The following is a 22,588-nucleotide window of genomic DNA, read 5'->3' as shown; positions in this document are numbered from 1 at the left end:
ATGTTTTTGTAGTGTTACCGTTGTGGTGAAGAGTAGAGCCTGTGGTTAGGCTGAGGATGGACAGCAAAAGACTAAATTTGAGTGTATTTCCCACATTATAGGAGTTGAAAAATAGATAAAATTATGAGTGAATTACTCCCTAATTATAAGTTCAGAAATATAATTATTTAAGATAACACTGAGATAATTTAAGGCAACTGGAATTATAATTTGTAAGTTTATGTAAACTTAAAACATTTAAAAACATCACTTAAATGTTTTTGTGTAATCTGTTACAAAATATTTTTTGAGTTCTGTGAACTTATCAGGGTTTACAGTGCAGCTTCTAACTGTTGAATGCATGTTCATGGCGTTCCAGCGGATGACATAGGATGTCACACAAATTAGAACAAAATGAGGATTTGTTAGTGTTACAGGAATTTACTTGGTTGTTGTTTGGACATAATTGCATTAGAAGTTGTCATAACTCAAAAAGATTTATGCAAACTGTTCTGTTCATTTTTTTCTTGTCACAAAATTTTGAGACTGATTCAATTTTGACCTAGCCCTTGTCTGTGGTGGAAAACCATTGGCATGGCCCGACAGGGGTGTCCTCAAAGCTGGGGCTTTGCTCCTGTCTGCCCTGTAATCTCACAGTCATCACACGGCACACATACTGAGAGGCCAGTGATGATATCAGTCCACATTCCTCTTCAGCGGGCAGAGAGTTTCTCATGGACAAAGAGAGTGTTTCACTTTCAACCATGAGCTGCAGACGCCGGGCGCTTTCTTGTCTGGGGCTGCTGATAAATAACTATTTTGATGAGTTTAAAGTTTAAACTTTCACTCAGGTTTTGCTAGAGTCGAGATTGATGTATTTCTGTTTGACTGTGTGTTTCTGTGATTTGTATCTTTCCCAGTAGCGTCCATCATCACTCCATCATGGGAGCTTAACAGAGTGGTGTGTGCTGTGTTAAATCTGTTTTGTTAAGAATAACCAAGAACAGATCTGGAGGCCTTCCCGAGGGGTGAATATATATCCGAGAATGACTACCTTTGCCTCCATGTCACTCCCTAGACAGAGCAAGGGCTTTTTAAATAAAAAATGGGTTGCAGGAGAATACTGAGTGTTCGTAACTCTGCCTCTGCTGAATCTACTGCACCAAAGCAAAAGAAATGAAATTTTCATCTGATTGATGAGTTTGAAGTCTGAATTGAAGATGATGAGATATGTGAAATAATGCAAAGACAATACACTTGTCTTTCTATTGTTTTGTCTCCACTGGATGCATGCGAAAGCTAAAACATAGATGGACCATTGTAGTCATGCATAATGGACTCTTATGAGTTATTACTCCCACAAACTGACAAGTTAGTCAGTCTTACTCATGAATTACTTGTTAAGTCTATTCGAGCAGTTATTGATTTAACATCTGACTCATTTATGACTGGATGTTTACTGTATATGACAATGTGTAGTAAAAAAAAAAAAAAAAATTATATATATATAGATATACAGTACAGACCAAAAGTTTGGAAACATTACTATTTTTAATGTTTTTGAAAGAAGTTTCTTCTGCTCATCAAGCCTGCACTTATTTGATCAAAAATACAGATTTTTTTTTAATATTGTGATATATTATTACAATTTAAAATAATTGTTTTTAAATGTATTATACTTTAAATGATCATTTATTTCTGTGATGCAAAGCTGAATTCTTAGATCATTATCACATGATCCTTTAGAAATCATTCTAATATGATGATTCATTATCAAAGTTGGAAACGTTTCTGCTGCTTAATATTTTTTTCAGAACATGTTATACTTTTTTAGGATACTTTGATGAATTAAAAAAAAGAGGCTATTTTTTTTAAATACAAATATTTTGTAATGACAATATACACTACTGGTCTGTAATTTGGGGTCAGTAATTTTTTTTTCTTTCTTTTTTTTAAATAAAATCAATACTTTTTTTCAGCAAGGATGTGTTAAATGGATAAAAAAAATGATAGTAAAGAAAATATATTATTAGAATATATATTATTAGAATTTTTATTAATTTTGAATAAATGCAGTTCTTTTTAACCTTTTATTCATCAAATGTATTAGACAGCAGAACTGTTTCAAACACTCATAATAAATCAGAATATAAGAATGATTTCTAAAGGATCATGTGATAATAATTCAGCTTTGCATCACAGAAATAAATGATAGTTTAAAGTATAATACATTTAAAAACAATTATTTTACATTTTATTTTAGACTGGATGTTACATGTGACACTGAAGGCTGGAGTAATTGAGCTTTGCATCACAGGAATAAATTATTTTTGTAAAGTATATTCAAATAGAAAACTGTTATTTTAAGTTGCAATAATATTTCACAATATTACAGTTTTTCTGTATTTTTGATCAAATAAATGCAGGCTTGATGAACAGAAGAAACTTCTTTCAAAAACATTAAAAATAGTAATGTTTCCAAACTTTTGGTCTGTACTGTATACAGTATATATATATATATATATATAGTATATAAACAATAAATATCTTAAGTCATATTAAATTATGTTTCACTTTACATTTCCACATTAGGCGGATACTTTTATAGAAAGTAACTTACATCAACTGAACTGTAGTAGAAAAGCTCAGGCATTAAGATAAAGCCCAAACCAGATCACTTAAATGAGACAAAAACTAGTTTTTCTTCAATAACAAACCTCAAGTGGGTATAAAAAACCGATAGCATGAAGACCCGAGCTGAACTCGGCCCCAAAAACACACAAACAGTCTTAGGTTGGACAGCAGATCTCTATTCTGTAGAAAAGCAGGCTGCGCTGAACTGACATCTTGACAAGCAGTATTCAGAGAAGTGAAGAAAGCAGAAAGAGTGTCTCTTTAGTGCTCTTCAGCTGCTGGTCGCATGCAGCAGTGATGTGGAAAACACTCTGCTCGGGCTGTGTGGGAACATGCAGCGGGACGACACACTAATGATGGCCTCTCACTGAATTCCTGCTTCGCCAGAAAGCAGCACTTTTAATGAGAGGGTAGTGTAAAGCCACTGGTTTAGGCTTAATCTATTGACAATAAACTTTTCCACCCCCACAGTACAAATGTTTATTAGTCAGTTAAGTGGCTCTGTGAATGCAGACATATGAGAAAACGGTTATTTATTTACATTTCGTGGTTTCCTCAGCAGCAGGAGGGTTTACTGGCTTTTGGGGCTCTCACACATCTTGTGGTGATTTTAGACTGCCATCTTGTGGCTTAGCAAGGACATTTAATTAGACATTAGATATGTTAAGAATGGCATAATATATTGTGCATAGTATGCAGCAGTAATGTACTGCATTTCTACTGAACAAACATGTTTGTATTCAAAAGTGCGTTTATAAATTTATGACTGTCATTGGAGCTAAACGACTATTTAAAAGTTGTATTTAATTTGTCCTTCAAACTTTGTCCATCAGAAAAATAAAAAAATAAAAACACTTCACTTTCCTTACTTTATTACACAGCACAACAATTTTTAAGAGTAAATATTCATGATATAACATATACTGTAAGACTTATTTCTGAAGTGTCACAAGTAATGCTGCTGAAAATTCAGTTTTGCCTCACATAAATAAATTACATTTGAAAATATATTCAAATACAAAACAGCTTATTTCAAATTATAATAAGATTTCACAATATTACAAATTTTACTGTATTTTTATTAAATAAATGCAGCATAATATACTTCTTCTAAATACAAAAGTGTATGGTTTATATTACGAATAATTACAATACATTTAAATCTAAATATAGTGATTTAAAACAAATTCTTTTTAAGCAGGCTTGATCTTACTGACTTATTAAATGTACATCTTTATGTGACATGTATAGAAATGTGTTACTAAAAATAGCCTTAGTTGTTGTATGGAGCTCATGACAATATTGGCAAGAGAAAATGGTTGAAAATGATTGTTGAGCCCTGAGGCAGTATACAGCAGATGTTGTGCAGTGAGCAATGTGAGCAATCCCTACATTAGTCATGAACCTTATCAGCACGACAGAGCCTCAACTTTGAAGAGTAACTGTTTGAATTTGGGATTTACTGACAGACTGTGCAGGTCTTTTGAAAAGCCACCTCTCTCTTCATCTGGTTTTCTCTCTCTCTCTGTGTAGCTGGCAGGTTTAGGGAGAGGCAGGCAGCATGGCTGAACCCAGACGAGACAGCACCAGCAGCCTGCAGCGCAAGAAGCCGCCATGGCTAAAACTGGACATTCCCACCGCTCAGGTGTCCGTGGACGAAGCTCCAGCTTTTGTTCAGGTACAAGCACCGGTATCTACCTCATCTTCAGTGCATAGTGTACCTCTGGTTTCCAAACCTGTCCATATCTCTCTTTTACAGCCCTTGAAGAGGCATAATTTCCATCGCAGCGTCAGTATGCCTGTGGAAACGTCTCATCTCCCCTCTCCTCCTCGTGACCTCTTCGACCCCCGGCGAGCTGCCTTCCAGCGTCAGTCTTCAATCACACAAACCATCAAGAGGTAGGAGAGGCATTACATGTGGCTGTTACTCACATCTGCTCTTACAGAAGCCGTTAGGTTTGAGATTCACATCCTTTCCAAAGGTCGAACTCTGTTCCAAAACCTAGTAAGCTGCCTCAATAGACGTTTTATAGCAAGACTGGTACAAACGGTTTTGGCGGCATTGTGTGTGTCCTTTGAGAAGTCAGTCACATAACATGAGTGAGAAAAATGCCATTTTATATATGATTAACGCAATTATTTCACAGAAAACTGTTTTTTTCCCTAATATTTGTCTGCTATTATGTTTAGGCTTTTAGAGTGACACCCCTTACGAAAATTAACCATGGCTTCTATTTGAGTTAGGATGCTACTTTCAAGGATTAGCTCACCCAAAAACCCGTAAAATCTTTGTTTATCTTCCGAACACAAATTAAGAGATTTTTGATGAAATCCAAGAGCTTTATGACCCTGCATAGACAGCAACACAACTACCACGGTCAAGGACATTGGTAAAATAGTCCATGTGACATCATTGATTAAACCTTAATTTTACGAATCTACAAGAATATTATTTGTGTGCAAAGAAAAAAACAATAACAATTTATTCAACATTTTTTTCATTTATGTGTCTTTGACGCATGTATTTGACAGTTCTTTGTTCACAAAAAAAGTATTCTCGTATCTTCATAAATTTATGGCAGGACACCTGATTTGAAATGGACTATTATAATGATGTACTTACTACCTTTCTGGACCTTGAACGTATCAGTTGTGTTGCTGTCTATGCAAGTTCTCGAATTTGATCAACTATATCGTGTTTGGAACGACGTGAGGTTGAGAAAATAATTACAGAATTTATTTTTGGGTGAACTATCCCTTTAAGATACATTAGCAAAAAAATGAAATTCCCCATAACACACATCTAAATGGCTAGATTTCGAATGTGAAAATTCATCAAACTGCGGTGAATGTAACCAATTCTTTAGAATGCAGCTCACTGCATTTTGGAACAAAGCTAAATGACCACACCAGCATTCATTTCATGGTGTATTAATCTTGTTGTAGGAGTTATAATTGCATGAATGCGCATTAATGTTTCCTATGATAATGCATCATTTGTTCTTGATCTTGCATCTGTGAATCGAGTGTGATTCTGCAGTCAGCATTGTAGCACCTCTCTGGTTGCAAGCCAATGTTGCCAGGCTTTTTTATGGTTTGTTTGCTGAGATTGTTTTGAGTTGAGATGTGATAGGAATGTGCATGTGATTCCTGTGCCGGAGGCTTTGAAATTCCTCATTTCATGGCTCCATTTCATGAGTGATAAACCAAATCTGAAAAGAACTAGTGTTTGTGGGCCTGTTTACATGGTTTCTATGTGGACGACACCAGTTGTCAGCCTTGTTTTGTGTATTTCTGTGCATCCTTGTGTGTATGTGTGACTAGCACATGTCTCTCCCTCATATGCTACTCATTAACTCGTGCACACTAGTTCACTGATAATAACCCTCCTGCTGAATACTCTGCTTCTGCTCATCTTGCTAATCTTGCTCTCTGGCTCTTGTTGATCTGCTTTCCAGTTCTTCTCCTTCACTCTTTTCTTTTTCTCTTCTGCTTCTTTTCCTCGTCCTGTTCTTCCTCTCCTCCTGCCCTCCGTCCTCTCGGGCCGTCCACAGCAGCAGGAGGGTGCACTTTGAGAGGATTAACACTGTGCCCATTAAGGGTCACCGTGCAGGGCGGCACAGTTTCAGACGGCACCAGTCCCTCTCCAGAACCCTGCTCAGGTACAGAGGAGCGCAGGAGGCCTGGCGAGGGAGCTCTCACACACAACACACACACAGGGGGAACCTGTTCACGTGGCACTGTACCATCTCTCGTCAGTCATCTTCAGTGTTACAGTTATAATAGTAGTTGTTCCCATGTAAAACACCATCCATTGCCATTTACAATACATACTCACAGGAACATAAGGCACACAGGCTGCCACTAACTAATCCTATACGCTATTTAACTACTAATATATACACTTTAGGTAGTAAAAGTGTAAAACAATGTGTAGCTTCATATTACTAATATGCATCATTAAGGGTTTCCCACAACAGAAGTTGTTGGAAAATAATGGAAATTCCCATAGTGGATATTTTTTTTCCTAGTTATGAAAAAGCTGTTTGTGAATGCAGTGCAATCTGAAAAAAACAAAATGTGTTCTGTATTTACAAATCACAGGAAAAGTAATTAAAACATTTTGGAAATGTGTTTGATTCCAAAGCAAACATTAAAATTGACGGTTAAAGCAGTTTAAGGTTATGTACACTATATGTTTAAAAGATTGGGTTTATTTATTTTTTTATTTTTTTATTGATACCTTTATTCCACAAGGATGCATTTAATTGACTAAAACACATTTAAGACATGTATGATGTAAAAATATATTTGCATGATGAATAAATGCTGTCCTTTTGAACTTTCCATTCATTAAAGAATCCTAAAAAATGCTTTTATAAATCACGGTTTCCGTGATATATTAAGCAGCACAACTGTTTTCAACACTAATAATAATACTTTTAAAAAGTTTCCTGAGCTTCAAATCATCATATTAGAATGATTTCTGGAGGAAGTGACAATGAAGACTGAAGTAATGATGCTGAAAATATCTTTATATTGAATTATGTTTAAAAATGTAATCAAATACAAAACTATTATTTTAAATTGATATTTCACATCTTATTTTAAAAAAAGAAAGAAAAAATTGCATTGACGCCTAGATTCTGAACGGCAGATTATAAAATGTGTACGCTGTGTATTTTTACTGCTTAAGTATAGGTTTGTTAGCTTAGCAATATGCTACACTGGGAACCCTGACACAAACTCAGACTAGTTTATGACCGTTTTTGTATGTCTTGAGGTTTTCTTTGGGTCTAGGCTTGTAATTAAATATAGTATGACTATGAAAATGTGCAAGTATTGTAAGCATGCTTGGTCAGAGCTACGGTAAACATTAGCTAAAAGAGACAGCAATGGCTGGCACATATAATACAGCCTTGTTTACTGGTCACTTTCTGGTTTAATGCCTCACAGACGTCCAGCCAGAGGTCATCCATTGTGGTGTTTGAGTCTATAATCTTTCTGTCCAAAACTGTATTCACTACACCACTATTGGAGAACTACATTCTCCCTCAGTGCATGTTACATCAGGAATGATTTTGGCTGAAATCACTGAATATGTTTTCACATGGTTGTGATTCTCAGCAGTTGTCAATGTCTTTCATGACTTCGGTCTTTTGTCAGGGACAAATGAGGTTTCTTATCACCACATGCTTTCACTGTCTCTGACCGTTATGAGTTCAGCACGGCACATTGTTGCCAAAACTGAATTGAGCTTATCACAGAAAACATTCCAATACTTCATACCGCTATATGAGCCCACGACACATTCATCTTCAGGTTTCTTGTGCGGTGTGCCCAGACTCTTTCAGATGAAACAGAATAAGCCTCAATTTGAGCCATGTTTGTTGCCATCCCCTGTGAGTCAGAAAGATGAGATTAGATTACTCTGTGTGTGTGTGATGCTGATCCAGGTGTTCTAGTGAACCGTGTCCTATTTATAGACAGCCAGTGTAGTTCATACTGGACAACAATGGATATACAAACCAGTGTTGTTTTATTTTTATTATTATACCATTATAGTATTTATTAAAATTTTACAATCAGGTATGTGACCCTGGACTTAAATGGGGCAGTTTTTTAATCTAGATAGATTTCATCTGAAAGCTGAATAAATAAGCTTGATGTATGGTTTGTTAGAGCGATATTTAGCCAAGATACAACTATTTGAAAATCTTAGAAAAAAATAAAAATAGTTAGAAAATCAGATCATATGCAAGAAATAAAAATAAAACTACTTATATTTAAGTAACTAAACAGTTAAAAATATAAAATATAAAATTGCAGTTACATTTTTACTAATTAAGTTTTTAGCAATGCATATTACGAATTAAAAATAAAGTTTTGATATATTTACAGTGGGAAATTTAAAAAATATCTTCATGGAACATGATCTTTACTTAATATCCTGATGATTTTTGACATAAAAGAAAACATGATCACTTTGACCCATACAATGTTGGCTAAAATGTGTAACTTCCTAGACTTCTCAATTACAACTTTACCACACACAAAAAGTACTCTGTTAACCATAGTTTCTGCTGAGATATCATAATCATTTATATATATATATATATATATATATATATATATATATATATATATATATATATATATATATATATATATATATATATATATATATAAAATAAATACAACTGAAATCTGAAAAATAAATAAATAAATAAAACATAATGATAGAAAATTTCAGACACTGAATGGCCTCCCATATTAATTATTATCAATTAATAATTATTATTATTATTATGTCAAAGCAGTATATTGATAATTTCTTTATTTATATGTTTCTTTTTTGTTATTTTAGTAAACAATAATAATACAGTAGTATTAATAGTAGTCATGATATAAAAATAGATAAAATATAATAATAATAATTATTATTATTGTTATTATTATTAATAATAATAATATTAATAATAGTTGCAATTAGTTTCCTTCATTTATTCTGCCTGTTCTTTAAATCTAATGCACATACAATTTATGGTTAATATTTTTTTTTTTGTTTGTGATTCATTCTGTATCTCGAAACCACCCCTGTTCTTCAGAAAATATAAAAATCTATTTATAATTCCTCAACTCCAGTTGTTGTAATAGTTACCATGGTGTGTTTTTGTAATGGACCACCCCAGAGTATTTTCATTTCATAAAATGTGATTCATTTTGTGGGTGAGGCTGCAGTGCTGGACAGCTGAACTTTCTATTCTTATTTTATACTGGTTTATATCATTTGATCAGTTTGACTGAAACACAAGTCATAGCTGAAAACATGTCAACCTTTAGACATTATGAAACAGATGTTTCCCTAGTTTTTTAGTTTTTTTAATGACAGCCAAGCAGCTGTGCAGACGGGTCAGACTCCAGCCTAATGTTCCTCAGTGTGTATGTGCGCATGGGTTCATTTGTGTGACAGGACTTTACTCTGAAGCATGCCCGGGCATGCCCCATCTCTATTTCCTTAAAAGTTTGTTAGAGTTACCTCACCCAAATTTCCTTGATTCCATTTGTACATAATCAGGAGGAGACAGTGTGACACACATTTGTGGAAACTACCATTGCGGTGTCCAGATATTGTGCAAGAACATGCTTTAGTGCACAGGTGCAGGGAAACACGAGAGAGTCAGGGATCACATGTGATCTGGGGATGAGCGAGCTCAAGCTGAACAAGGGTTGTGTCGATCGCTCTCAGGGGCACGGCGGACTGGTTCGGGGTCAGTAAGGACGGCGACGCCACGCAGAAATGGCAGAGGAAGAGTCTGCGACACTGCAGCATGCGCTACGGCAAGCTGAAGCCTCAGGTGATCCGTGAGATGGAGCTGCCCAGCCAGGACAACATCTCCCTGACCAGCACAGAAACCCCTCCGCCTCTGTATGTGCCCTCATCTCAGCATGGCATGCAGAAGGTACAGTAGCAGAAGTCATCACTGGAGTGCTTTGTGTGTACCTGTTGTTCTTTTTAACGATGCTCTCTTGGTTCAGATTGTGGACCCGTTGGCACGAGGACGTGCGTTTCGCATGGTGGAGGAGGTAGATGGCTTCAGTGTGCCTCAAACTCCCATGACCCCCGGCGCGGCGTCCCTCTGGTCCTTCAACAGCTCCCGCTCGGGCCTGAACCGCATCCCACGCAGACGCAAGCGCGAGTCTGTGGCCAAGATGAGCTTCAGGGCGGCAGCGGCTCTGGTCAAGGTGAGCATCATCAGACCCTGTGTTACGGGGGACTTTGTACATTTGGAAATGTTCTGGAAATAACTAGACTAGTTTCTGGTCTGGTTTGGGTCAGAGGTCAAGACATTTGTGTAGCGCTTTTCAAAACACACATTGTTTCAGATGAGCTTTGCAAAATATCATGATGTTAATGTCTATAACATCTTAATATCTTCATGCCTTCTTAGTCAGATTTAGTTTGTTTTGTTGTAACACACATGGTTAATATTTCCACAGCAAAACACATTTTGTGTTATTTACTAGTTGCCATATCAACACTATGAAGAGATATTACAGATATCACTGAACATTTATTTTACTATAGTAAAAGTACATTTCCGGCTTAAGTACATTTTTCATCTCAGGTGTTAGTATTCATTTAAAATGACTCAAATCTGCTGTTATTTTAATCTCCAATCTGTTATTTATCAGTTTAGATGAGAAACCACGAGAAACAGGTGAATAAAGACTGACGGTCAATGTTTAGTGTTCAGAAGTTATTATTTTCAAGAAACGTCCCAAGCATGGTTGCCATGTGTTCATTGTCAAACCCCAAAATAAGATTCTACATTTTAGATGTTACAACATGCCCCTCAGATGTTACAATGTACCCCACCTATGGGGCATGTTGTCACATTTAACTTCCATTTTTGAGGGAAAACATAAAAATAATTACACACTGTAAATATGAAACAAAGCGACGTATTTGTACTAAACAAGGATACAATTATTGTGGATAAAAAAAATTATGCTCTCAACCCCATGTGGAATTACACAAACTGAGGAAGTCAAAAGGTGTTACATTGAGCCCCTCTCTCCGTTATGTCCAAATGTAATATAAGATCTGGACAATAATGTAGTTACATTTTGTGACAAAATAAACAAAAAAGTCATAAAATAATTGACCATAGTCGGGTTAGTGCCAACTTTAATTTTTGACAGGAATGAAAACGAGGCTGTGAGGGACTGAAGTACACTGTGTTAAAATGACTGTACTGTAGTTTAACTTTAGTAGACCAAAACAAATTATGTGCAAATTATGTGATCTAAGCTCTTTATACAGACAGTGTGTGACACTGTAAAGACTGTAACAGCCTCGTTTTCAGCTGTGTTAAATTCAGTATGGCATCTAACCTGATTAATGGTCTATTAACCCTTTGCTAATTCATGTTTGACATGTTTTAAAACATCCCACAGAAATAATTCAAGATTTTGTCATTTATGGATCTGCGGATTTAAATCTGCGGTTTTAGCTTAGAAGAAATTGTTAAATAATTCTAGAACAATAGGTCTCATTCGCTAATAACTGCATGAAATATTCATATGAAAGTGAAAGTGACGTGATATTCAGCCAAGTATGGTGACCCATACTCAGAATTTGTGCTCTGCATTTAACTTATCTTAAGTGCACACACACAGAGCAGTGAACACACACACACACACTGTGAACACACACCCGGAGCAGTGGGCATCATTTATTCTGCGGCGCCCGGGGAGCAGTTGGGGTTCAGTGCCTTGCTCAAGGGCACCTCAGTCATGCTGTTGTCGACCCGAGACTCGAACCCACAACCTTAGGATTAGGAGTCAAACTCTCTAACACATAAAAAACAATTCTACCTAATTTGACAACGCATACTCACAGACATTTGTTATTAATCTCATTCTAATGCTAATGAATTTGGTGAACATTGAAAACATCTTCATATAAGGGTCTCTACAGTGCAACTTTTCATCTCATACTTTCTCTTTATATGATGAAACATATTTAAGATTAAATGTTTATGTTTATAAAGCCATCCAGAGCATGTGATTATTGTGTTTGTGTGGTTTCAGTTGTTCCTAAATTCCTTCATATATCTAGAACAAATTTTAGTACTAAAGTTTTTGATGAATCATTCATATACAGTTTTTCGGTTAGCGAATGAGACCCACTGTTTTAAAAATTTAAAATGAAATGACTGCAAATAACCAATAGAGGTTTTCCAATGGCCAGTGAATGGTCACTATTCCCTGCTGACCTTGGAGCAAATGTTTGTGTCCAGACATAGTTAACACATCTTTAATTCACAGCATGACCTTCCAGATTTATATGCAGGTTTATCTACATCCTGTCTCAGCTTCTTGGTTCACTATAAGTGAACACAGACCTACATTAGAGCAGAGCAGAAGCTTGTCTGATAACGTCGAATGAGAACAGCTGCTAAGCAGGATTGTTTAGTTACATTTGTAAGGTGGGGCTTAGCGAAGGGTCATCTGAGGTCGTTTGAGTTCATGAGGACACTTCAGATAAATCAAATGTGTGCATTCATTCTTAAAAATAAATGACCAGTAACATGAAGCAGAATATACAGTTCAAAGGTCTCACAACACAGTCTCAGTCACATTGTATTGATTTTTTTCTTAGTGTATAGTCTAAGGTATTTATAGCAAGTACGTTCTCTACTGTGTAGTAAACTATGCTGATAAAGTTTCTGTTTGTGTGTGTTTTAAGGGTCGTTCGCTGCGTGAGGGCACACTAAGACGAGCTCACAGGCGCAGCTTCACACCTGCCAGCTTTATTGAGGAAGATGTTGTGGACTTTCCAGATGAACTCGACACATCGTTCTTCGCCAGGGTAAGCAGACCGGAAAAATGGCACATGCATTTGCTCTTTGGAGACTTTTTGGAGTGTGTGTGTTTATGGTGTGTCTGGCCTCAGGACGCCCTGATGCACGAGGAGATGTCCACCTTTCACGATGAGGTGTTTGAGTCTCCATCAGACTCCACCATGAAAGACGTGGACAGCAAACAGCTGGACGAGTCGGAGCTGACGGGCAGCGCGCTGGATAAAAGCGAGTTAGAGAGGAGTCACTTGATGCTGTGAGATTCACAAAGCATTTATATGATGTCCTTTTCCCTCCCACAGTGATCGTGTTGCTATATCAAGACGTATAGTAGACGATTATTAATTGCAGAGAAATTTAGAGAGTTTAACTTTGTTTAAAATACTTTTTTTAAGTATGCGATATCATTTAATTACAGATATATGTCATATTAATAATTCAAAATTATATATATTTTTTATTATTATAATATTTTAATATGCAATTAATTAAGAATAATATTTCATATTTTAAGAATACTAATAAAATAATATTAAAAGTACATTTTTAAATATACTGTATTCGTTTATAAAATTGTATATATGAGAAGTGAAAACATATTTGTGACCCTGGACCACAAAACCAGAGATAAAAGTATTTTTTATTTATTTACATTTGTACATCATCTGAAAAAATAAGCTTTCCATTGATGTATGGTTTGTTAGGATAAGGACAAAATTTGGCCGAGATGTGTATATATATATATATATATATATATAAAATGCTTTTAAAATTGTCCAAATTAAGTTCTCAGCAATACATATTAGTAAACAAAAAAATAAGTTTTGATTTATTTACAGTAGGAAATGTACAAAATATCTTCATGAAACTTTATCTTTACCTAATATCCTAATGATTTTTAGCATAAAAGAAAAATCTATAATTTTGACCCATACAGTGTGTTGTTGACTATTGCTACAAATACACCTGTGCTACTTAAATATGATTAATTCATATTCATATTTAATATCTTAATAATATAATGAAAAGTAATAATAAAATTAAAAATATATTAATTATAACAAAAATTGCTAAGTGTATTTAAGAGTAGTGAAAGCATAGAAAAAGCAGTTTTCGGATGCAGTTAATTCCTCACAGGAGATTAATCATCCTATTTGATGACTATTTATTGGCATAATAAGATCTTAAAATAAATAAAATATGAATTAATCTGATTTAGGTATTGTTTTATGACTATATAATAATGTAATAATAAGTGGTAGAGCACTGCATTAGCAGCGCAAAAGGTTGTGGGTTCGATTCCCATGGAACACACATATTGGTAATAAAATGTATAGCCTGAATGCACTGTAAGTCGCTTTGGATAAAAGCGTTTCCTAAATACATAAACGTTAACGTAAAATATAAAAGCTCTATAATTCTGTCCTGTTCTTCAAACAGGCCTCTAGAGCGCGGCTGGCGGAAGGCTAAAGAGGGAACATCTGCGCCCCCTAAAGTGCGCCTGAAGCAGGAGGTAGTGAGTGTGAAAGGTCAGCGGAGAGGACAACGGATAGCCGTGCCAGTCAAGAAGCTCTTCGCACGAGAGAAGAGGCCATATGGATTGGGCATGGTGGGAAAGCTGACAAATCGAACATATCGCAAGCGCATCGACAGCTACGTGAAACAACAGATAGAGGACATGGATGACCACAGGTTTGAGAACTGAGTTCAGCTCAAACTCTTCTATTAGACTTTTAGAGATGCTTATAATGTGAGGTGGTTTCTATTTTGTTTTTCAGGCCTTTCTTTACATATTGGATGACATTTGTTCACATACTCATCACCATTTTGGCAGTGTGTATTTATGGCATTGCACCAGTGGGCTTCTCCCAGCATGAAACCGTCGATTCGGTGAGTGCTGCTACGTTTTCAAAAGGTCCAGCATGTTTGACGCTCTATTCCTGTTTCTTACCTCAATCTGGTGTTTGTCAACACTTCTGATTCTCCCCCCACAAAGGTCCTAAGAAATAAAGGCGTTTATGAAAACGTTAAATTTGTGCAACAAGAGAACTTCTGGATTGGACCGAGTTCGGTGAGTCATCCCTCTCTAAAGTCAATGAGCAGGAGCTTAAGTTATCATTGAACACATATCTGATCTGAAGTTCTGTCTAAAAAACGATCTTGATGATCAGTTTTCTCAGGTCAGAGTATTTAGAAAGTATCCACAAAAACATCATGTATCACGAACCTGAAAGCTGATTGCTGAACTTTCCAGTTTTTGTGGTTACTTCCTAAATACTTTGATGATGTGTATCAAAAGTCTGTATTAAATCACTTTTTTCTGTTATACACTACCACTACATTTTTTATTTATTATTAATTAATTTATCTTTAAAGATATTAATACTTTTATTCAGCAAGAATGCAGAAAATGCTTTCAGTTGATATGATTGAGTAAGAGAAAAGACATTTAGATTTCAAAGAAATGCTGCTTTTTAATTCTTTTGCTATTCATCAAAGAATCTTTTAAAATTGCATCCTGGTTTCCACAAAAATATTGAGCAACACAAGTGTTTTCAACATTGAAAATCATCATATAAGTATGATTTCTGAAGTGTCATGTGAATTTAGTGAATTTACACTGTAATAATATTTCACAATAATATTTTTGATCAAATAAATGCAGTCTTTGTGTCTTTTATTTTAAAACATTAAAACATACTTTTAAATTTGCATTGCATTTTCAGATGTGTCTTCAGCTCTCAAAAGTGCAACTCTGATTATGGTCAAACAAATCATTTTCCTAACGTATTCATTTAAAATTCTTATCAGGAAGCCTTGATTCATCTGGGAGCCAAATTCTCCCCTTGTATGCGGCAGGACAACCAGGTACACGAACTGATTAAAAAAAAGCGAGAACTGGAGCGAAATTCGGCTTGCTGCGTGCGCAATGACCGCTCTGGCTGTCTGCAGTCCTTAGAGGAGGAATGCTCTGTGAGTACAGGAGCTGCAGACTCTCTAGATTATACGTTTGTTCACCTGACTGAGAAGCTGTCAGGCCATTGACGTCTTCCTCTTTCTGTTTCAGAGCACTTTGGCTGTGTGGGTGAAGTGGCCTCAGCATCCCAGCACTCCTCAGCTGGAGGGGAAGAACCGGGAGTACGGCTCTGTGTGTCATCAGGACCCCAGGTGAGGGAACATGGCATCACTCCGTACTTCAGTTGACACTTTTCACAGAGACATCTCAAACACAAGACTGTGCTGTGTTTTTGGCAGGACGTGTATAGAGCCGGCCTCAGTAGCTCCTCATGAGTGGCCTGATGATATCACCAAATGGCCGGTAAGTATTGCAGCAAAAATAGCATTTAGGACCCTGTCAACCACAAAACCAGTCATGTCGCTAAAGTACTTTGTTGCAAGAGTTGGTTGGCTATACATTATCCTAACCTATGCATTACAGATCTGCACCAAATATAATTCTGGGAACCACACCAATCTGCCTCATATTGACTGTACTATCACCGGCCGGCCCTGTTGCATCGGCACTAAAGGGAGGTGAGGACATCTGCTGCTACTGACTCTCACACTGCATGATCAGCGCTGATGCATTTGTTTAGTGGACATGGGTTTTTGCTTAGTGGCTATGTGGGGTTTTGAAAGGTCTGGTGTGTTGCTTTGCAGGTGTGAAATCACATCTAGGGAGTACTGTGACTTCATGAAGGGATACTTCCATGAGGAGGCGACCCTCTGCTCCCAAGTAAGACTTAACCAGCAAAGCACAGTCAAATATGTGCCATAAGAGATATTGAACTACATTTGATGATTACTTCTTATGAAACGGCGATGTATATCACAAAATTAAATTATAGTCGATGAGTCGATTTTAGCAAATACTGCTAAAAATTAAGTCTGAGTTGATAAATAATTGTTAAGTAATAGTCAAAGCAAATTGAATTGTTTGGCAGGTCTTTATAAAACTGCACTATTGTTCAAAAGTTTGGGTTTGGTAAAGAAAAAAAAAAAATCACGTATTTGACACTCTCTAATATTCACCAATGATGCATTTTATTTATCAAAAATAGGTAAACTGTAATACTGTGAAATATTACTATAATGTAAAATAACTTTTATATTTGAATATATTTGAAAATGTAATTTATTCCTATGATGGCAAAGCTAAATTTTTAGCATCATACTCCAGTTTTCATTGTCCCATGATCCTTCAGAAATTATTCTACAGTCTTATAAATAAAGGTTCTTCACAGCAATGCCATAGAAAAAAAACATTTTGGTTCCACAAAGAACCATTTATTCAAAGGTTTGTTAAAGAACCGTCTCTTTCTTACCTTTTTATAATCTGAAGAACCATTTTTCGTCACAAAAAACCTTTGGTGAAACAGAAAGGTTCTTCAGATGTTGAAGGTTCTTTATGGAATCATTTAAACAAAGATGTGGAATTCTTCTGTGGAATTGTGAAGCACCTTTATTTTAAAAAATGTAATTTGTTGATTTTCTGCTCAAGAAATGTTTATTATTATTAGCAATGTTAAAAACATTTTCTTTTTAAGACCTTGCTAGATTTTTTTTTCAGGATTCTTTAATAAGAAAGATAAAAAGAACAGATTTTTTAATTGAAATAGAAAACTTTTGTGACATTACAAAATAACTGTCACATTTGATCAGTTTAATGCATTCTTGCTGAATAAAAGCATACATTTTTTTCAACAAAAAAAAAACATACTGACCCCAAACTTTTCAACAGTGACTCTTTGTGATCAGTTCAGGTCACAAGCGAGCGTAAAGCCCTGAACGTTTCACCTCTTGTCAGTACTCACCCACTAGACTAATAAGGCAATGTGAATAAGAACGGAAGGTAAATCTACCTTATGCTTAGTGCACTATAATCACCATGAAGGTTGCCAAGCTAATCTCCTCTGCATTGGCAAAATCTGTTGTCCTCTGAAAGGGCACACCATGATTTGGCTGGGTCTGAAGCATATGCCAGCTTCAGGTGTTAACTTAAGACTTAGTGCTAAAAGTGTGTTAAATACTGTCTAATGTCTTAAACCTGAAAATGCAATTTAATTTATTATTGGCAAAATTTCAGGATGTTTCTATTTTTGTAATTTAAAGAAACGCACTACTCTATCCTTTTCAGGTGCACTGTATGGATGATGTGTGTGGCCTCCTTCCTTTCCTGAACCCTGAGGTCCCAGATCAGTTCTACCGCCTTTGGCTCTCACTGTTTCTGCACGCTGGGTGAGCGACTGAAGCCCTGTCCACATCAATAAAACTAAACACTCACTGCAGATGAATGCTCCATTCACACCTAGAGCGAAATAACAAAAAAGTGAAATGAGAAGGAAAAATATCACAGGCAGCCTGGTCATGGACTGGTCACAACAACAGTGAAACAAAAAAGTGAAACTATGCAAACGAAAGGTCCGTTAAGATCAAGAGAAATACAAAAGCATATGACAGGTCTATTCAAACCAACAGCCAAATAAAGAGGCAGAAACTGCCAAACAAATTGTCTATTCAAATCACCATAAAAATAAACATTCAGTCATACATAGGGCAAAGACATAAGTGAAACGAAACAAAATGAAAAAGCTAAATATCACTGCGTGGTCGTGAAGAGGTCAAACAAAGAGCGAAACAAAAAACTTGCAATGAAACCTGCTATGCAAATGAAAGGTCCATTTAGACAAATAACAACATGAAAAGCATTTGACAGGTCTAGTCACACCAAAAGGAAATTGAAAACTGCAAATAAAACATGTATATACATCAAAAGTAAAACAGAAATTCACAAATACACATTCATGACTACAGCAAAGCAACTAAGTAAAACAATACAAATGTAGACGAAATGAAAACAAAGTAGCTAAATATCACAAGACAATTTTGTCACACCAAAAGCGAAACAAAGAAGTGAAACTATGCAAATAGAAGGTCTGTTCAGATCAAGAAAAACATCAAAGGCGTATGACCAATCTTTTCAAACGAAAAGGCACAAATTTGCAAAACAAAATGTCTGTTGACACCAACAGAGATTCAAACATTTACAAACTTAGGACATTGCAGACAAAATGTCTGTTAACCCCAGATTAAAACAAAATGACAAGCTGACAAAGCTGAAATGAAAAAACAAACATCAAAGACAAAGTGGTGACAGACTGGTCACACCAAAAACAAAATAAAGTTTTAACTTTTCAAATGAAAGGTAAGTTCAGACCAAGAACAAGATGACAACCTATAAAACATCTATTCACAACAACAGCTAAACGAAAAGGCAAAGAGCTACACATAGCTAAACATTGCAGACATTCAAACCAAGACCATTAGTATTTTTACATTTAATGCAACAATACAGATACTGGTACACTATCTCCTCTAGAATTTCAGAAGAGGTTTAATAAACTCTGCTCAGACTGCCAAAATACAGTCTGCAATGACAATTCAGATACATTGACTAAATTTCTCATCAAATCCTCACAGACCAAATTATTAGAGCTCACAACTCATGCATACAGTGTCAACAATTGTCTCGGGAGTTTCTGTTTTTATTCCTTCAGTTGATAGTTCATACTCAAATGAAACAGTGAAATCTTTTGAGCAATGAAGGAACAACCCATAAGCTATAAAAAAAATCCCTCTGGGTTTTAATTATGTACACATGCTGGAATGTTTTACCCATAAGCACCATATCCCATGCTGCACTGTTTATCTCAGATGCTCTAAAAGCTGACGCATACGATCAGATTATCTGCTGTAAGAAACAGCTGACACTTGGAGAAGATGCTGCTATTTAGTATGGCGTGATCTGTAGTAGTAATCAAAAAGAGTGCTTCACTGAGCTGCACTTTGGCTCTTTGCCTTCCTTAAGACGGCTCAGTAGATTAACGCTTGTGCACGTGCCACCGTCACACACCTTTATCATCACTCTCTCAAACGTCCTTGAACCTGCTGAGGTTTTAGGATCTGTGTGGTTACGGTTGCGTATTTGTTCATGTTTGGTGGCCATTGCATATTGCATTTCATAATAACAGCATTTGTGGAGACTCTTGTTGTGACATGCCTTTGCCACATTTTTATGAGACAGCTGACAGATGTGTAATTATGACACAGGCAGTGGTCTGCTTGGACATCATTTAGAGTGGGATCATATCTTGTATGAAGGGAATGTTTATGTCAGAATGTTTGTGGTGCATTCAGATCCATAAAGATGTCATTGCAGCTTATAAACAACATGCTTGAAATGTTCTCTCTGTTCCCCTTCTGTTGAAAACAGGATTCTGCATTGCCTGGTGTCGGTCTGTTTTCAGATGACAATTCTTCGAGACTTAGAGAAGTTGGCTGGGTGGCTACGAATATCTATCATTTATATCCTGAGTGGCATCACAGGAAACCTGGCTAGTGCCATCTTCCTCCCCTACAGAGCTGAGGTGAGCACCACTTCATGCATTTTGACCTCTTTTCTACCCCTTAGGGTGCTACAACTGGCCCCTAAAACCTTCTGGTCTAGAAATAGAAATCACTAATATTAGACATACAGAAAACAGGATCACCCATCTCTTAATCAGTGACGCTATCTAAACTCGATGCGACACAATGACTTGAGGATATCCTGTTTATTTTGTGTTGCACAGTGGCTACAGCTGCTTTATTTTTCAAGCTTAAAAATAAATAATTGTATTTATAAATATCCTGTGATCAAATTTATTTTTATGAATGTTATTAATTTGTGACAAACCTTTGGCTGGCTCTAATAATTGATTAAAAAATACTGTTTTTATTTTTATACATAATAATTTGAATATTTTTTGGCTACAATTTCCTGCTTAATTCAATGTGTTACTTACTGTTTCTCCATAATTATTTATGGACATTTACTAGAAAATGTAAAAAAAAAAAAAACACCAATTTTTGTATTATTTATTTATAAATCTATTTATTTTAGACAGTTATGCCATTGTTTGGGAGCAGCTAAGACAACCAAAACATTTGAATTTAAAAGATTTTAAGTTTATTTTTCAATAATTTAACAATACATTCACATTTAAAGGTTCTTTGATACACTAAAAAGAAAACTGATGTAAACACAATTTTCATTTATAAATTTCTAGTACATTTTCAGTGTGTTGGCTAATGGTCACTTGATGATTGGTGACAGAAAATTCCATCTTTTAAGTTTTTATTTTACATTTATTTATTTTAATTGTACATTTCTATGATTTTTTTCCCACTTACAAACCCCCTGCAGTTCATGAACCACCAGGGGGTTTGTGCACCCGAGTTTAAGAAAACCTTGGGCTAATGCACCAAGTTTTTTTTGTGTATTTCAAATTATACTCCATTTGATAGCGTGCACAAATGCCGGCGATCGACACATTCTCAAGAAAGCTTCATCTTAGTCCATCACTCTGTTTTTCTTCTAGAAGTTATTACCAATTAAAATGTTGTTGCTCTCTTTGCAAAACCAATTAATGCTCATGTGCAACCTACAGTATTGTTCAAAATAATAGCAGTACAATGTGACTAACCAGAATAATCAAGGTTTTTCGTATATTTTTTTATTGCTACGTGGCAAACAAGTTACCAGTAGGTTCAGTAGATTCTCAGAAAACAAATGAGACCCAGCATTCATGATATGCACGCTCTTAAGGCTGTGCAATTGGGCAATTAGTTGAATTAGTTGAAAGGGGTGTGTTCAAAAAAATAGCAGTGTGGCATTCAATCACTGAGGTCATCAATTTTGTGAAGAAACAGGTGTGAATCAGGTGGCCCCTATTTAAGGATGAAGCCAACACTTGTTGAACATGCATTTGAAAGCTGAGGAAAATGGGTCGTTCAAGACATTGTTCAGAAGAACAGCGTACTTTGATTAAAAACTTGATTAGAGAGGGGAAAACCTATAAAGAGGTGCAAAAAATGATAGGCTGTTCAGCTAAAATGATCTCCAATGCCTTAAAATGGAGAGCAAAACCAGAGAGACGTGGAAGAAAACGGAAGACAACCATCAAAATGGATAGAAGAATAACCAGAATGGCAAATGCTCAGCCAATGATCACCTCCAGGATGATCAAAGACAGTCTGGAGTTACCTGTAAGTACTGTGACAGTTAGAAGACGTCTGTGTGAAGCTAATCTATTTTCAAGAATCCCCCGCAAAGTCCCTCTGTTAAAAAAAAGGCATGTGCAGAAGAGGTTACAATTTGCCAAAGAACACATCAACTGGCCTAAAGAGAAATGGAGGAACATTTTGTGGACTGATGAGAGTAAAATTGTTCTTTTTGGGTCCAAGGGCCACAGGCAGTTTGTGAGACGACCCCCAAACTCTGAATTCAAGCCACAGTACACAGTGAAGACAGTGAAGCATGGAGGTGCAAGCATCATGATATGGGCATGTTTCTCCTACTATGGTGTTGGGCCTATTTATCGCATACCAGGGATCATGGATCAGTTTGCATATGTTAAAATACTTGAAGAGGTCATGTTGCCCTATGCTGAAGAGGACATGCCCTTGAAATGGTTGTTTCAACAAGACAATGACCCAAAACACACTAGTAAACGGACAAAGTCTTGGTTCCAAACCAACAAAATGAATGTTATGGAGTGGCCAGCCCA

The 22,588-nt window shown here is 36.0% G+C and overlaps 1 protein-coding gene across 3 annotated transcripts in view; it reads left to right on the top strand.

The window, feature by feature from the left end:
* The window catches only part of LOC127953303 (inactive rhomboid protein 1), a 57,021-nt gene that overhangs the window by 32,211 nt on the left and 2,222 nt on the right, over positions 1-22,588 (top strand). For 2 of the 3 annotated variants that reach the window (XM_052552436.1, XM_052552435.1), the window contains 17 exons: positions 4,147-4,291; positions 4,373-4,512; positions 6,168-6,275; positions 9,863-10,076; positions 10,153-10,359; positions 12,869-12,991; positions 13,076-13,236; positions 14,421-14,672; positions 14,759-14,870; positions 14,977-15,051; positions 15,792-15,953; positions 16,048-16,148; positions 16,236-16,299; positions 16,420-16,514; positions 16,641-16,716; positions 18,118-18,218; positions 20,254-20,407. In XM_052552436.1, the coding sequence (XP_052408396.1) occupies positions 4,175-4,291; positions 4,373-4,512; positions 6,168-6,275; positions 9,863-10,076; positions 10,153-10,359; positions 12,869-12,991; positions 13,076-13,236; positions 14,421-14,672; positions 14,759-14,870; positions 14,977-15,051; positions 15,792-15,953; positions 16,048-16,148; positions 16,236-16,299; positions 16,420-16,514; positions 16,641-16,716; positions 18,118-18,218; positions 20,254-20,407 (2,262 nt within the window). In that variant the 5' untranslated portion in view covers positions 4,147-4,174. The remainder of the gene's footprint in view (positions 1-4,146; positions 4,292-4,372; positions 4,513-6,167; positions 6,276-9,862; positions 10,077-10,152; positions 10,360-12,868; positions 12,992-13,075; positions 13,237-14,420; positions 14,673-14,758; positions 14,871-14,976; positions 15,052-15,791; positions 15,954-16,047; positions 16,149-16,235; positions 16,300-16,419; positions 16,515-16,640; positions 16,717-18,117; positions 18,219-20,253; positions 20,408-22,588) is intronic. The other variant, XM_052552437.1, reaches the window with a different exon arrangement.

Source organism: Carassius gibelio, chromosome B3, assembly GCF_023724105.1.
Source record: "Carassius gibelio isolate Cgi1373 ecotype wild population from Czech Republic chromosome B3, carGib1.2-hapl.c, whole genome shotgun sequence".
NCBI lineage: Eukaryota > Metazoa > Chordata > Actinopteri > Cypriniformes > Cyprinidae > Carassius > Carassius gibelio.
Note: the sequence above shows the minus strand (reverse complement) of the source record. Positions and strands in the feature narration are given on the sequence as shown.